This window comes from Schistocerca gregaria, chromosome 8 (genome assembly GCF_023897955.1).
Source record: "Schistocerca gregaria isolate iqSchGreg1 chromosome 8, iqSchGreg1.2, whole genome shotgun sequence".
In the NCBI taxonomy this organism is placed as follows: Eukaryota; Metazoa; Arthropoda; class Insecta; order Orthoptera; family Acrididae; genus Schistocerca; species Schistocerca gregaria.
In genome coordinates this window covers 89,979,510-89,995,729 of record NC_064927.1, presented here as the reverse complement: position 1 = coordinate 89,995,729, position 16,220 = coordinate 89,979,510, and the positions used below count along the sequence as shown (strand labels likewise).

General features: G+C 47.1%; 1 protein-coding gene across 1 annotated transcript in view; it reads left to right on the top strand.

The window, feature by feature from the left end:
- The window catches only part of LOC126285033 (diacylglycerol lipase-alpha), a 591,792-nt gene that overhangs the window by 142,608 nt on the left and 432,964 nt on the right, over positions 1-16,220 (top strand). The window contains exon 7 of the mRNA XM_049984357.1: positions 8,574-8,776. Coding sequence (XP_049840314.1) covers positions 8,574-8,776 — 203 coding nt within the window. The remainder of the gene's footprint in view (positions 1-8,573; positions 8,777-16,220) is intronic.

Genomic DNA, 16,220 nt, shown 5'->3' with positions numbered 1-16,220 from the left:
GCCAGTTTTCTTTCTCCTGATAACGACATCCTCTTGAGTAGTCCCTCCCGGAGATCCAAGTTGGGGGACTATTTTACCTCCGGAATATGTTACTTAAGTGGACGCAATCATCATTTAACCATACAGTAAAGCTGCATGCCCTGGGGAGAAATTACGGCTGTATTTTCCCCTTGCTTTCAGCCGTTCTCAGTACCAGCACAGCAAGGCCGTTTTGGTTATTGTTACAAGGCCAGATCCGTCAATCATCCAGCCTGTTTCCCCTGAAACTACTGAAAAGGCTGCTGCCCCTCTTCAGGAATCACACGTTTGTCTGGCCTCTCAGCAGATACTCCTCCGTTGTGGTTGCACCTACTGTACGGCCATCGGTATCGCTGAAGCACGCAAGCCACCCCAACAGCGGCAAAAACTATTGTTCATGAGAGGGGGGGGGGGGGTGGAGTCTCTACTATAGGTAATGATTTAACCTCTCCTTTTTCGATAATAGTGCACAGTTTTTTTTCAGTTAAAATTATCAGTAGTTTTTATACGTGCACGCTAATTTGAATATAATGAATACAATGAAATGTTTGTCATAATTGAATAAACTCCTTAAAAACATTATCAACTTCCTCTTGAACCATCTACACCGGATTGTACAGTTGCGTAACGCTTCATGGCAAACAGAAACTACACTACTGGCCACTAAATTGCTACATCACGAAGATGACGTGCAACAGACGCGAAATTTAACCGACAGGAAGAAAATGCTGTGATATGCAAATGATTAGCTTTTCAGAACATTCACACAATGTTGGCGCAGGTGGCGAGACCTACAAAGTGCTGACATGAGGAAAGTTCCCACCGATTTCTCATACACAAACAGCAGTTGACCGGCGTTACCTTGTGAAACGTTGTTGTGATACCTCGTGTAAGGAGAAGAAATGCGTACCATCACGTTTCCAGCTTTGATAAAGGTCAGATCGTAGCCTATCGCGATTGCGGTTTATTGTATCGGGACATTGCTGCTCGCGTTGGTCGAGATCCAAAAACTGTTAGCAGAATATGGAATTTGTGGATTTAGGAGCGTAATACGGAACGCCGTGCTGGATCCCAACGGCCTCGTATCACTAGCAGTCCAGATGACAGGCGTCTTATCTGCATGGCTGCAACGTTCGCGCAGCCACGTCTCGATCCCTGAGTCAACTGATGGGGACGTTTGCAAGACAACAACTATCTGCACGAACAGTATGATGACGTTTGCAGCAGCATGGACTATCAGGTCGTAGACAATGGCTGCGGTTACCCTTGACGCTACATCACAGAGAAGAGCGCCTGCGATAGTGTACTCAACGACGAACCTGGGAGCACGAATGGCAAAACGTCATTTTTTCGGATGAATCCAGCTTCTGTTTACAGCATCATGATGGTCGCATCCGTGTTTGGCGACATCGCGGTGAACGCACGTTGGAAGCGTGTAAACGTCATCACCATACTGGCGTATCCCCGGCGTGATGGTGTGGGGTGCCATTAGTTACACGTCTCGGTCACCTCTTGTTCTCATTGACGGCACTTTGAACAGTGGACGTTATATTTCATATGTGTTACGGCCTGTGGCTCTACCCTCCATTCGATCCCTGTGAAACCCTACACTTCAGCAGGTTAATGCACGACCACACGTTACAGGCTCTGTACGGGCCTTTGTGGACACAGAAAATGTTCGACTGCTGCCCTGACCAGCACGTTCTCCAGATTTCTCACAAATTGAAAACGTCTGGTGAATGGTGGCCGAGCAACTGGTTTGTTACAATACGCCAGTCACTACTCTTGATAAACTATGGTATCGTGTTGAAGCTGCATGGGCAGCTGTACCTGTACACGCCATCAAAGCTCTGTTTGACTCAATGCCCAGGCGTATCAAGGCCGTTATTGCGGCCAGAGGTGGTTGTTGCGGGTGCTGAGTTCTCAGGATCTATACAGCCAAATTGCGTGAAAATGTAATGGCATGTCAGTTTTAGTATAATATATTTGTCCAATGAATAACCGTTTATCATCTGCATTTCTTATGGGTGTAGCAATTTTTAAGGCCAGTAGTGTAGAAACATTACCATCACTAGCATTGATTTGTTTTGAGTTATCTTCTCAATTACTCTCAACCAATATTCGATATTCACTAGTCTCCTCATGGCGCTGAACAGTGCCTGTGAGTCTTCACTTTCACTGATCATAACAATGTTATCACTGATGATAAGTATCTTATCATTGGTATCCTTACACTCTGGATTTTAATCCAACTCTAGGGTCTTTCCTTTATTTCCGTCGTTGTTTCCTCGATGCGAAAGACAGCATTTCTACACTCCTGGAAATGGAAAAAAGAACACACTGACACCGGTGTGTCAGACCCACCATACTTGCTCCGGACACTGCCAGAGGGCTGTACAAGCAATGATCACACGCACGGCACAGCGGACACACCAGGAACCGCGGTGTTGGCCGTCGAATGGCGATAGCTGCGCAGCATTTGTGCACCGCCGCCGTCAGTGTCAGCCAGTTTGCCGTGGCATACGGAGCTCCATCGCAGTCTTTAACACTGGTAGCGTGCCGCGACAGCGTGGACGTGAACCGTATGTGCAGTTGACGGACTTTGAGCGAGGGCGTATAGTGGGCATGCGGGAGGCCGGGTGGACGTACCGCCGAATTGCTCAACACGTGGGGCGCGAGGTCTCCACAGAACATCGATGTTGTCGCCAGTGGTCGGAGGAAGGTGCACGTGCCCGTCGACCTGGGACCGGACCGCAGCGACGCACGGATGCACGCCAAGACCGTAGGATCCTACGCAGTGCCGTAGGGGACCGCACCGCCACTTCCCAGCAAATTAGGGACACTGTTGCTCCTGGGGTATCGGCGAGGACCATTCGCAACCGTCTCCATGAAGCTGGGCTACGGTCCCGCACACCGTTAGGCCGTCTTCCGCTCACGCCCTAACATCGTGCAGTCCGCCTCCAGTGGTGTCGCGACAGGCGTGAATGGAGGGACGAATGGAGACATGTCGTCTTCAGCGATGAGAGTCGCTTCTGCCTTGGTGCCAATGATGGTCGTATGCGTGTTTGGCGCCGTGCAGGTGAGCGCCACAATCAGGACTGCATACGACCGAGGCACACAGGGCCAACACCCGGCATCATGGTGTGGGGAGCGATCTCCTACACTGGCCGTACACCTCTGGTGATCGTCGAGGGGACACTGAATAGTGCACGGTACATCCAAACCGTCATCGAACCCATCGTTCTACCATTCCTAGACCGGCAAGGGAACTTGCTGTTCCAACAGGACAATGCACGTCCGCATGTATCCCGTGCCACCCAACGTGCTCTAGAAGGTGTAAGTCAACTACCCTGGCCAGCAAGATCTCCGGATCTGTCCCCCATTGAGTATGTTTGGGACTGGATGAAGCGTCGTCTCACGCGGTCTGCACGTCCAGAACGAGCGCTGGTCCAACTGCGGCGCCAGGTGGAAATGGCATGGCAAGCCGTTCCACAGGACTACATCCAGCATCTCTACGATCGTCTCCATGGGAGAATAGCAGCCGGCATTGCTGCGAAAGGTGGATATACACTGTACTAGTGCCGACATTGTGCATGCTCTGTTGCCTGTGTCTATGTGCCTGTGGTTCTGTCAGTGTGATCATGTGATGTATCTGACCCCAGGAATGTGTCAATAAAGTTTCCCCTTCCTGGGACAATGAATTCACGGTGTTCTTATTTCAATTTCCAGGAGTGTATCTTACACTCGTTTTAATCTGACTATTTCGTTCTTAATCTTCTGTTCTTATTGTGCGTACTTGATTGTTCTACTTATTGTATAATACCCGTGTTCTCCCACGGCTTACTCCTATTTATCACAGAATTTCGAACATCTTGCGCCATTTCACACTGTCGAATGCCTTTTCTAGTCCGCAAATCCAGCAACCTGATTTTTCTCAAGTCTTGCTTCCAATGTCAAGGGCAACATCAGAACTCTCTCTCTGCTGGCTTCGCCATCACTAAAGTCAAACTGATCGTTATCTTACACAACTCCTCGATTGCTTTTTCATTCTTGTCTATCTTACTCTTCTCTGCAGTTTGTATGCATGAGATTTTAAGATGATTATGGGAAGGGTCTCGTAGTTTTCTGCATATCTATCTTCGGGTTTGCGTAGACGACATATACCCTAAAGCCTGTTGGTATATCTCCAGTCTCATACATTCTACACAGGAACATGAATAATCGTCTCTTTGCGACTCCCTGCATTCGTTGATGGTTTTGCATTCTTGTGACGAAGGCTATACTGGGGAATGACCTAGTCAAATTCTGTGAGTTGTTTTTGTGATGGATCTATCACTTACAGCAGTAGCCAGATTCCAAGCCCATTATCTGAGAAGGCAACTGTGTAGGGTCGACTGATATGCTATACGTTTTTAAAATGACAGTAAGTTCCATCACAGCAGCTGCTGCAGATGAAGATATTCATTGTAATAACAAGCTTCCGTATAGGCTCTTCTGACATCACACAGATTTGTAGCTGGCTATAATTACGAATATATTAACATGGGCAGGTAATACACTGATTTGCACAGACTGTGAAATTATTGGATTCTACTACTTGAACTGTATTCCACTGTGTGGCTGATATTTACTGCTGATATTTATTATTCCAGTTAAAGTTTAAATTTTTCTGAGATGTAAGCAAGCACCAAATCATCTATCTATAAACAACTATAACACTGAAATTGCAATAGTTTCGACTCAAACTTATGGTTGAAGATATAACTGCTGTCCTTCGGAAGTCCTGCTTGGCTGTAAACGCTTATTGAGGTAATATGACCCAAGACAGTGATCATTTAAAATGCTGTGTATTGGTTGCGTCTTTTATCATATTGGTGTAACGATCGAAGATTTTTGTAGCTCTAGATTGAAGACCTTAATCAGTTCTATTGACGAGTAGCGATGACCATTTTATTGTTGTACCTGTGGGCATTTGTATTCATAGCAAACTGCAATGGGGAATGGTAGCCCCCAGTACGGTGGAATGTAGCGTTGGCGCCCTGACGAGCTGGGACGTACGCAGCACGGCGAAGCTGGGGAGGGCTGGCGCGCAACGATATATGTGAACAACATACTTGAAGCCAATGGGAAACTTAGCAGCCACGTTCTTCAACGTGGAATCACATGTTCCTTTTTTTGCTACACAATACCGTTTGGTGCTGCCGCTCACAGAAAAGACGCGTTTCGGGAGCTGATTCCCATTATGAAGTGAGTTTGCCGTGCACTATGTCAACCTAAGCGAGATATTTGCGATTTTCCAGTTGCTGCATTATTTTCGTGACTTTGCTATAACGTAAACTGCGTATGTTTGTAATAACCGGTGTATCCTTCCAAATGCAGGCGATTTGTTTATAAATTTTACATTCGCTTATTGTGTGTCGAATGCAATTTTTCTGTCGGAAGAACTGAGGTTCTAAGCGCTTCAGCCTGGAACCGCACGAAATGTCGTTCAGAGGCTAAATTACGGTTGCTGTTGAAGTGAATTGCAGATATTTCAGCAGTTTTTTGTTCAATTTTTTTTAAGTTTTTGTTGTCGTCGGGTGCCTTTGAGCAGTTACAAAGGAAAACAGGACTCTCATGTTACTGTCATACTGCGTTAGGCTATTTGTACCTCGGAAAAGAACAATTACCAGATCCCTTAAGATAATTAATTTGGGTTAAAATTGTTACAGTTGTGTAACTCACTGCATGATTGAACATCCTACAGTACAGCACAAATCTTATGTCAACCTCCTGCTCTCAATGTATAAAAGCAATTGTTACTGGTTAACAAGCGAAATCGTTGTTTTTAGAGCCACACTTGCTAATGGATAAAATAAATCTGAATCCTCGCATTATTGCATGTGCACAGGGCAAAAAGTCAGATCTCTACTAGCAGTGTAACATTTCTGTTATAATGTTAGTACAATTAGAGATAAATAAAATTAAACACGTTTATGGTCTAGTGTAACTGACAAGTTTAATAATAAATAGTGTTCTGTTACCTAGGGCTACAGTTATTCGGCATTAAAATATAGCTGAGACTATGTTTCTTCATTAAGGAGGCAAATTTGTAGTAAAGGCTCTCATTGTCCTTTAAAATAAAGTAACTTTGTATACATTTGTCTGATCAGTCTCCTTCTGCTTTCCATTGATTCAGTTTTGCACAAATGATGTACTGTAACCTGCATGTGATGTAATGTTTTAACAACGGCTTTATCAAAACACGATAACGATACGCCTCTCCAAATTCAGAGGATACCGTTAGCTGACAAAACCCAGTAGATAATATCGGTTTATGTCCCTACATTCGAAACACGGCGAGATTCTTGTCTAATTTTAAAAGAAAATTAATGTACCCTCTTGACAATTGACAGTTTCATAGTACCCTTTCTGCCACAAACCCGCGTCCGATCATCGTTATTTAGGTTTTCGGTGATTTCCCGAAGAGGTTTCAGGCAAATGTCGGGATGGTTCCCTTGAAAGGAGACAGCAGTCTTCCTTCCCCATTCTTCCACAATCTGATGGGACCGATGGCCTCGCTCTTTCGTCCTCTCCCCCAAATCAATCAACCAACCTGCCGTATCTCTTTGAATATACACTAGGCAAGATTTGTGATTCAAAAAAAAATTTCTTCTTTAGATGGAATTATCTCATTTACACCACCCTGAAGGAGCATCTTTTTTACTTGCTAAAAAAGTTCAACAACGCTAGATAGCATAACATATTTCCTTATTTAAGACAGCCGGTTTTGGCAGACTTTGCTGTCATCTTCAGGTCTTAAACATCTTTATCTTTTTGTGAAACGTGTTCATTTTACGTTGGCCCTTACCGCAAGTTGTGATGAAAGTAAAAAATCAGCAATGACAAACGTTTTATAATGTGCCAATTTTCATCACATGCCTACTTGTCCAGAGGTCCAAAGTCAAATGGACACATTTGAAAATAAATTTTTAACACCTGAAGATGGCAGAAACGTCTGCCGAAACCGGTAGTCTTAAATAAAGAAATATGTTATAGGATCAAGGCTGTCGAATGATTTTAGAACTTTATCGTTAAATTTCGAATACAAAACAAACCTTGAGTCCCTTCCAACTAACTAATACACTACTGGGCATTAAAATTGCTACACCACGAAGATAACGTGCTACAGATGCGAAATTTAACCGACAGCAAGAAGATGCTGTGAATTTCAGAGCATTCACACGAGGTTGGCGCCGGTGGCGACACCTACAACGTGCTGACATGAGGAAAGTTTCCAACCGATTTCTCATACACAAACAGAAGTTGACCGGCGTTGCATGGTGAAACGTTGTTGTAATGCCTCTTGTAAGGAAGAGAATTGCGTACCATCACGTTTCCGACTTTGATAAAGGTCAGATCGTAGCCCATCGCGATTGCGGTTTATCGTATCGCGACATTGCTGCTCGCGTTGGTCGAGATCCAATGACTGTTAGCAGAATATGAAATCTGTGGGTACAGGAGAGCAATACGGTAAACCGTGCTGGATCCAAACGGCCTCGTATCACTAGCAGTCGAGATTACAGGCATCTTATCCGCATGGTTGTAACGGATCGTGCAGCCACGCGTCTCGATCCCTGAGTCTACAGACGGGGACGTTTGCAAGACAACAACCATCTGCACGAACAGGTCGACGACGTTTGCAGCAGCACGGACTATCAGCTCTGAGACCATGGCTGCGGTTACCCTCGACGCTGCATCACAGACAGGAGCGCTAGTGTTGGTGTACTCAACGACGAACCTGGGTGCACGAATGGCAAAACGTCATTTTTTTTCGGTTGAATCCGAGTTCTGTTTATAGAATCATGATGGTCGCATCCGTGTTTAGCGACGTCTCGGTGAACGCACATTGGAAGCGTGTATTCGTCATCGCCATACTGGCGTATCACCCGGCGTGATGGTATGCGGTGCCATTTGGTTACACGTCTGTAATGTACGACCGCGTGTTGCAGGTCCTGTACGGGCCTTTCTCGATACAGAAAATGTTCGACTGCCGCCCTGGCTAGCACATTCTCAGATCTCTCCGCGATTGAAAACGTCTGGTCAATGGTGCCCGAGCAACTGGCTCATCACAATACGCCAGTCACTACTCTTTATGAAATGTGGTATCGTGTTGAAGCTGCATGGGCAACTGTACCTGTAGACGCCATTCATGTTCTGTCTGACTCAATGGCCAGGCATATGAAGGCCGTTATTATGGGCAGAGGTGGTTGTTCTGGGCACCGATTTCTTAGGATCTATGCACCCAAATTGGGTGAAGATCACATGTCAGTTCTAGTGTAATATATTTGTCCAATGAATACCCGTTTATCATCTGCATTTCTTCTTGGTGTAGCAATTTTAATGGCCAGCAGTGTATGTTGAGTGTGCCGACGTTACGAAGCTTGTTGCCGCCAACCGGAGCGCTGTCGAGGCGCAGATATCGTCCGTGTGTCGACTGCGCGCCTGCTTGCCGCGCGCGCAGCAGCCAGACGCGCGACGCGGGAGGAGTCCTCAGACGGGCTGCGGTGTTGCAGCGCAGGAACGACACGTACGAGTTCCTGTCCGGCGTGCCGGTGACGCCGGCCACGCAGTTCGTCGCGCTGACAGAGGCGGCCGACCTGGGCCGCTTCCGCGACGCCGTGCACTACATGCACTTCGCGCTCGCCGCCTACGGCTGGCCCATGTTCCTCGTCACCTACAGCGCCACCGGCGTCTGCCAGCTCTGCGCCTCCATCAGGTGAGCGCCGGCGCGGAAGCTCGCCACGAGTGTTTAGCAGTGCTTCCAAAAAAGAAGTGTGAAAACACTTTATTTATTACACATTCAGTTAGGCTTGGGCACGCAATGGGTCCTTTAGCCTGCTGTCTTTGGTGATGTCTGCCTCCTGTGGAAGGTGAAATGTGTCAAGGCTGTTATGTGTGGCTGCTGCCTCGTGTTATGCCAGATTGTCTATGGGGGGTGAAACGTTATTGACTTCGGTACTCTATACTTGTGCCATCTTGCAGGGTTTACCGTTCCTACCGATTCTAATTGTCGAACTTCGCCCCTAAGGGCATCGATCTTGTCAAAAACTCCTACAGCCTTGTCACGGACCTTCTCTTGTATAGTGGTCTCGTGAAGTGCGGTGCGGATGTCGACGTTTCTTGTCCACCATGGAGCTCCTGTGATCCATCGATAGCAAATGATTTTGCAGCGCTTGGAGTATGTTGTAGTTGGAGACGCACGTAGTACCGCACGAAGTGGAGCCATACAACATTGCGGCTTCCACCGTTGCCTTGTACAATTTGAGTTTAGTTTTAGGGTTGAGATTCTTACTTTTCAGGAACGGAATCAATGACCTGGCCATCTTCTGGGCTGCCGTCTTCTTGTCGTCAATATGCTGCGTAAAGAGTAATTTTTTGTCAAAGTAGACACCGAGATACTTCACTCCCGACGACCATGGAATAAACTGGACAGCTATTCGGAGTCTGTCGTTCAGACCTGGTTTCCTCCGTGTGAATAGAACGGCTGCCGTCTTCGTCGGGTTGATGGTTATCTTATTTTGCAGCGCTCAGCGTTCCATTACAGCAAGTTGCCGTTGCACCCTAGCGATTAGCTGGTCCAAGTGTCGTCCAGTTCTCAGAAAGGCCGTATCGTCCGCATAAAACTTGCCGTAACAAGGGGGACTGTTGGGATGTCATTTATATATCAGTTTAAAAGCAGAGGCGAAATGACAGAGCCCTGCGGAGATCAGTTTCATTTCGGAGTTTTTGTCGTCGACTCGAACATACAATTTCCTGTCCTGCAGAAAGCTGTCTATGAGTCTAATGTAATAATCCACAATAGGGGTAGTGCGATGCATTTTGACGATAAGGTTGGGCCGCCACACCTTATCGTAAGCTTTTTCGATGTCAAGGAAGACACCAATCGTGAAGTGCTGCTTGTTGTATCCGTCTTGTATCCGTTCGGTGATCCGTACAAGTTGAAGTTCGGCAGATAACTTGTCCTTGAAACAGAATTGTTCGGGTCGTATAACATCATGCGCTGTAAGCGTGTCATGGAGCCTCTTCAACAGCACTCTCTCGAGCACCTTGCCAAGGGTCGGCAAGAGGCTAATTGGCCGGTAACTGTTGGGTTTTGCTGGGTCTTTACCTGGCTTGGGTATTGGGACTACTCGAGCCTTCTTCCATGCCGTAGGAAAATATCCCTGCAGAAGACAGCTGTTGAGAATTCGAGTAAGGAGGACAGTTGGCTTCCTGGGCAACTGTTTCAAATCGGTATTGCTTATGGAGTGGTTGCCCGGCGCATTATTCTGAGTCTTCCGGATACTTTTACGGACCTCTGCTGGTGTGGTGAGTTGTGGGCGGCTCTGCACAGGCGCAGTACGAAAAGCAGTCCATTCTGCTGTAACGACGGCTTCCTGTTCTTGCAGGCGAACGTCGTTCACGGGGGCCGCTGGTGTAGACATCTGTTCTTGGTAAGGCATAGCATACAGCATACAGCCTGTGCGAGTTCGTCATAGAGGAGGCCATCTGCTCCTCTGATGGCTCTTTTAGGCGGCCGCTGGTGTCGTATGTTCTTGACTACCTGCCATTCGTTCTTGGTTCGAAGTAAGAATTCATTCACCTTATCTTCCCACACTTGCTGTCGCCACTCCGCTACTCTACTGTGTAGTTCTCGTGTTAAGACGTGTGTTTCTCGTCGATCGATCGGGTTTCTATAGTGGAGCCAAAGTCGCCTGCTCCTGTTTCTCTGTGTCTTCAGTTCTTGTAGGTAGAGGCGGGAACTCGTCGAAAGCTACTACAGGGTAGACCGCGTGAGTAGTTGCCCTCCGTTTGGCTACCTTTATCTTCTGTGTCAAAGTTTGTACCGCGATGTCGATGGCTTCCGGTGTTGAAACGTCCTGCGTCGGGCACATATTGTTGTCAAGATATGTCCGAAATTGACCCCAGTTCAGAGTTTGTGAGGTTTGGGGCGGAAGGTTGGCCGTTGCGTTTTCCACTATGCTGATAACAGGTCGGTGGTCAGACGAAAGATCGTCGACGGTGCGGAGCTGGAGGTTCGTCTCAATATTTTTGATGATAGCAATATCTAGGACGTCTGCTTCTTGCCGGTCGACGTAAGGAGTCTGGCAGTGTGCACTGTCCAGAGTGCGACCTTCAGCAGCTCCTCAACAGATGTCAGCACTCGCCAGTTGTCACTGTTCATGTTTCCTGCTGCCCATACCACCAGCCTGTGAAGCCTCCTCTCATATTATCTCTGTATGTGTGGTCCATATAGACGGCCGTTGTGGCCCAGCGGTTCTAGGCGCTTCAGTCTGGAACCGTGCTGCTGCTACAGTCGGAGGATCGTATCCTGCCTCAGGCATGGATGTAAGTGTGTGTTTTCCTTTGGTTAGTTAGGTGTAAGTAGTTCTAAGTTCTAGGGGACTGATGAACTCAGAAGTTAAGTCCCATAGTGCTCAGAGCCATTTGAGGTCCATATACCCAACAGTCTACATCTTCAGCTTCAGTAACCCCTAGATCATACAGCCCTATCACATTTACAAGTGACCCATGTTCCTTACAAATTAATTCATTAAAATCTGTAATCTCATGTCCTATTCTCCATGTACAGATATGCCACGATAATTACTACCTAAATCACACGAATCTGTAATCCCCACGTCGTATTTTCCATGTCATATTCTGGATCTAGGTGAGTCTAACGTTCATTAGAGCATCAGTAGCCTCCATTCCATTTTCTGTACATACAAGTGCAAAATGTTCCCTGAAACATAAAGCACCACCATCTGAATCCCCATTTCATATTCTCGATTTACAAGTGGTCCATGTTTTCTACAATCTAATCACCAAAATGTTTAATGATCATCTCGTTTTCTGTATTTACTGGTAAATACAGTATTTACAGTATTTACAGTATTTACAGTAAAAAGTAAGTCGCCAGAATCTGTAACCCATATTCTCCATTTACAGGTGATTCATTCTCACTACAACGTGAATCACCAGCGTTCGTACCTCCCCAGGCAATTACCTCCATTTACGTGAAGCCCATGTTCAGTACGACCTCAGGCACTAGCATCTGTACTCACCCCATCGTTTTCTCTGTTTAAAGCTGGCTCACATTTCCTCCAAGCTGAGTGATCAGTATTTGTGACCTCCGTGTCCTCCATCCACAGGCAGCATCGTCACAGACAGTGGTCGTACAGAATGAACAAAACAGACCGAACATTATGACCACGGACCTACTATCGATATAAGCCCATCCAGGTGATAGTAGCGCCGCCTGGCGAGAACGATCGGTAGTCATAGACACACAGTGCGTGCAGCATTAGTGAGCGTGTGCAGAAGGGGGAAGGGGCGCGAGCTGTCTGTGATGGCCCGGACGCGCGGCCCGAGCATTATGGAAGCTACACGACTCGTCGAACGCTCTGGGAGTGCTGTGGTGAGTGCCTTCAACACATGGCAAAAGCAAGGAGAAACCGCCTCGTTACACCTTGTGCACGTGTATCCTGGGCAGACGTAAAACAGGACCGGCGGCGAGCTATGGAAGAACTAAATCAGTAATACTGGATAGAATACCAGTATGTCAATATAGTGCACCAAGCCTGAGACGCCTGCTAAACCCACTGGGCAGAACAGGTAATAGGATTGTGGAAAGGGCCAAAGGTTTAGGTCACTTTCTGCTTCTAATTGTCATTTATTGTAATTTAATAACCTTTGCAACCGAAGCGGCACATAGCCGAATCTTTCACTGCTGAAGGCCTCCAACAAGAAATTTTAGCAAGATAAAAATCCAGTTAAGATAGCAATAAAATAATTCAAAAGAACAACATACGCAAAGTGCAATACAAATGGCTGCGGGCCGCAATTAAATTCCTAAATTTTAAAATATATTACCGTAGACCTTTAAAGGCAGAATGCCAGCATGTTTAACAACAAGAAATCTTAAAAATCAGCAAGATAAAAAGTCAATTAAGATAGTAATAAAATAATTTAAAGAAGCAACATATGCCGGGTGCAATACGAATGGCTAAGGGCCACAGTTAAGCTTCAAAATTTTAAAATATATTCCATAACCTTTAAAGGCAGAAGGTCGCAGTGTTTAAGCTTGAAAAATAAATTTAATAATTAATTTTGCAAAATTTTAAGAAACAAAACAAATAATCATAAGTCTAAATTTAAAATAGCTGACTACAGATAATAAAACACTGGTGGCATTCAGAAGGCCTCCAGGGAGGTCGGTCTGCCCTCGTTCACTTAGGTGAGACAGGTGGTGAGCCCAACTACGCTTGATCCGTCGGAACCCAACCAGGGGACAGCTACGGACCGACCGACACGACGACTTGCTTCCCGTCAATCAGTACGTGAGGACTCAAACCGGCAATGTCACAAACGTCATAATCCACATTGGAATATGTATTGGCTGTCATAATTACACAGCATGTTGGACAGTGACAACAGGGGAGGAAAGGACGCTGCCTGAAATTACTTTAGTGGACAGGGCAGGTAACCACAACACTAACGGCCACAAGACAGAAAATTTCAAGGATGCACCAAATCATAGTCGACCAAAATAGTAAATAGCACGGCATGGCGGCTAAATCTGAGGAGTAGAAGCACTTGGTGTTGCTCACCGGAAAACCTCCCCAACAGCAAACCACCGAAGTGAACCACCACAACATGAACAGGCGTGGCCTGGGTAGTTGAAGCCGGTCGGGGTGGCCCAACGGTTCTGGGCGCTTCAGTCTGGAACCGTGCGACCGCTACGGTCGCAGGTTGGAATCCTGCCTCGGACATGGATGTGTGTGATGTCCTTAGGCTAGTTAGGTTTTAGTAGTTGTTAGTTCTAGGAGACTGATGACCTCAGAAGTTAAGTCCCATAGTGCTCAGAGCCATTTGAACCATTTTTTTGGGTAGTTGAAACCACTACTCAACTATGACGTCCTGAGTCGGTGAACCACGAAGCTCGTGACGATCGGACTGCTCCACACACGCTTCGACACTGCGCAGGACCGCGCGGTCCAGGGCGCTGCAAACATGGACTCTGCTGCTGGTCCCGGCGGAGGTTCGAGTCCTCCTTCGTGCATCAGTGTGTGTGTTTGCCCTTAGGATAATTTAGGTTAAGTAGTGTGTAAGCTTAGGGACTGATGACCTTAGCAGTTAAGTCCCATAAGATGTCACAAACATTTGAACATTTTTGAACACTGCGCAGGGGCTGCCAGCGGCCCCAGCCGACTGCACTGAGCGCTGATAACCCCTCGTCCGCAACAACCGACCGACTGATTCCAGACCCCCTGGCCGGAAACTATATGCACCAAACCACAGATGGTACACGCCGCAAATATCGATACACATAACTGCTGACACACGTAGAAGGAAGAAGAACCACAACATAACCGCGAGAAGGGCGGGAATCCAAACCCAGAGAGATAGCTAAGTTCACGAAAACGCATAGTTGGGACAGAGCACGGCTCGAAGCCCTCCTACTGATGGGCCTCCGTAGGCGATGACGCACGCATGTGTCAATGTTAACACCACGACATCGGCAACTACGATTAAATTGGGCACGCGACCATCAACACTGGACGATGGCGCAGTGGCAACGCGTTGCATGGTCTGATGAACCCCGATAAATTCTTCATTACGCTGATGAGAGGAAGCATATCCGTCGTCCTGCTAGGGAACAGCTCCTTGCCACATGTACTGCAGGGAGGAGTCAAGCTGTCGGCGTCTTTATTATACTCTGGGGAACATCCGTGGGTCCAGTGCAGATCGTGCAAGGCACCATGACTATAACGGATATCTTACACTGATTGCAAACCTCGTACATCCCTTCATGATGATCATGTTTCCTAACGGCTGTGGCATTTTTCGGCAAGGTAATGCGCCGTGTTACAAGGGCAGAAATGTGATGGAGTGGTTCGAGGAACACAGTGGCGAGTTCCAGTTGACGTGCTGAGACCTCCACCTCGCCAGATCTGAACCCTATCGAACACATCTGGGATGTCATTGAATGTGGCGTATGACCTCATCGCGCTCTTCCCGTAATTTGCGGCCCGCGCGGGGTAGCCGTGCAGTCTGCAGCATCTTTTCACGGTTCGCCCGGCTCCCCCCGTAGGAAGTTCGAGTCCTCCCTCGGGCATGGGTGTGTGTGTGTGTGTGTGTGTACTCCTTAGCGTAAGTTAGTTCAAGTTAGATTAAGTAGTGCGTAAGACTAGGGACCGATGACCTCAGCAGTTTGGTCCCATAGCCCTTACCAAAAATCTCCGTACTTTACTTGTATGTGCAGATGTGGTTCCAGCTCGCTCCAGAAACCTACCAAGGCCTCACTGCTTCCATGCCACGAAGCATCGCCGCTGTTATCCGTGCCAAAGGTGAACATACCGGTTAGTAGGTAGGCGGTCTTAATGTTCTGGCTGATCAGAGTACGAGGGGCCAGTAATTGGAAAACATGGAATGAAACTTACCGATGTTGGTGATTTAGGGTGTATGCAATGTAAACAATGCTACAACCAGAATCACCAGCTTCTGTAAGCCCCATATCTCATGTTCTTCCCTTAATGGTTCAAATGGCTCTGAGCACTATGGGACTTAACATCTATGGTCATCAGTCCCCTAGAACTCAGAACTACTTAAACCTAACTAACCTACACAGTCATCACGAGGCAGAGAAAATCCCTGACCCACCGGGAATCGAACCCGGGAACCCGGGCGCTGGAAGCGAGAACGCTACCGCACGACCACGAGCTGCGGACTTCCCTAAATAGTAAAAGTAAATAAAGTTATGTAAAGTTCCGCGTAATTGCTCTAGATTGTCCAATCAGATCCGACCGACCGCCGTGTCATCCTCTGGCAATGGCGTTACTGGATGTGATACGGAGGCGAATGTCATCAGCAAACCACTCTTCCCAACGTCGTCAGGTTTCTTGACCTTGCAACCGCTAGTAACTGCTGGAGTAGCTCCTCATTTAGCCTCAAGAAAATGGGTGCACCGTGTACCAGTCGTCCCACCGAGAAAATATTCCTGGCAGTATCGGTAATCGATGCTAGCCCTCCCACATGGCAGTGAACCGTACTGACGACTCAGCTATGGAGGTGGACTCCCATTTACTGGTGGCTCATATTCGGATACCCTGTATGACCAGCATCTGTCACGACAATATGTTAGTGCCTCACGTTCTACGAATAACATTAGCATCACA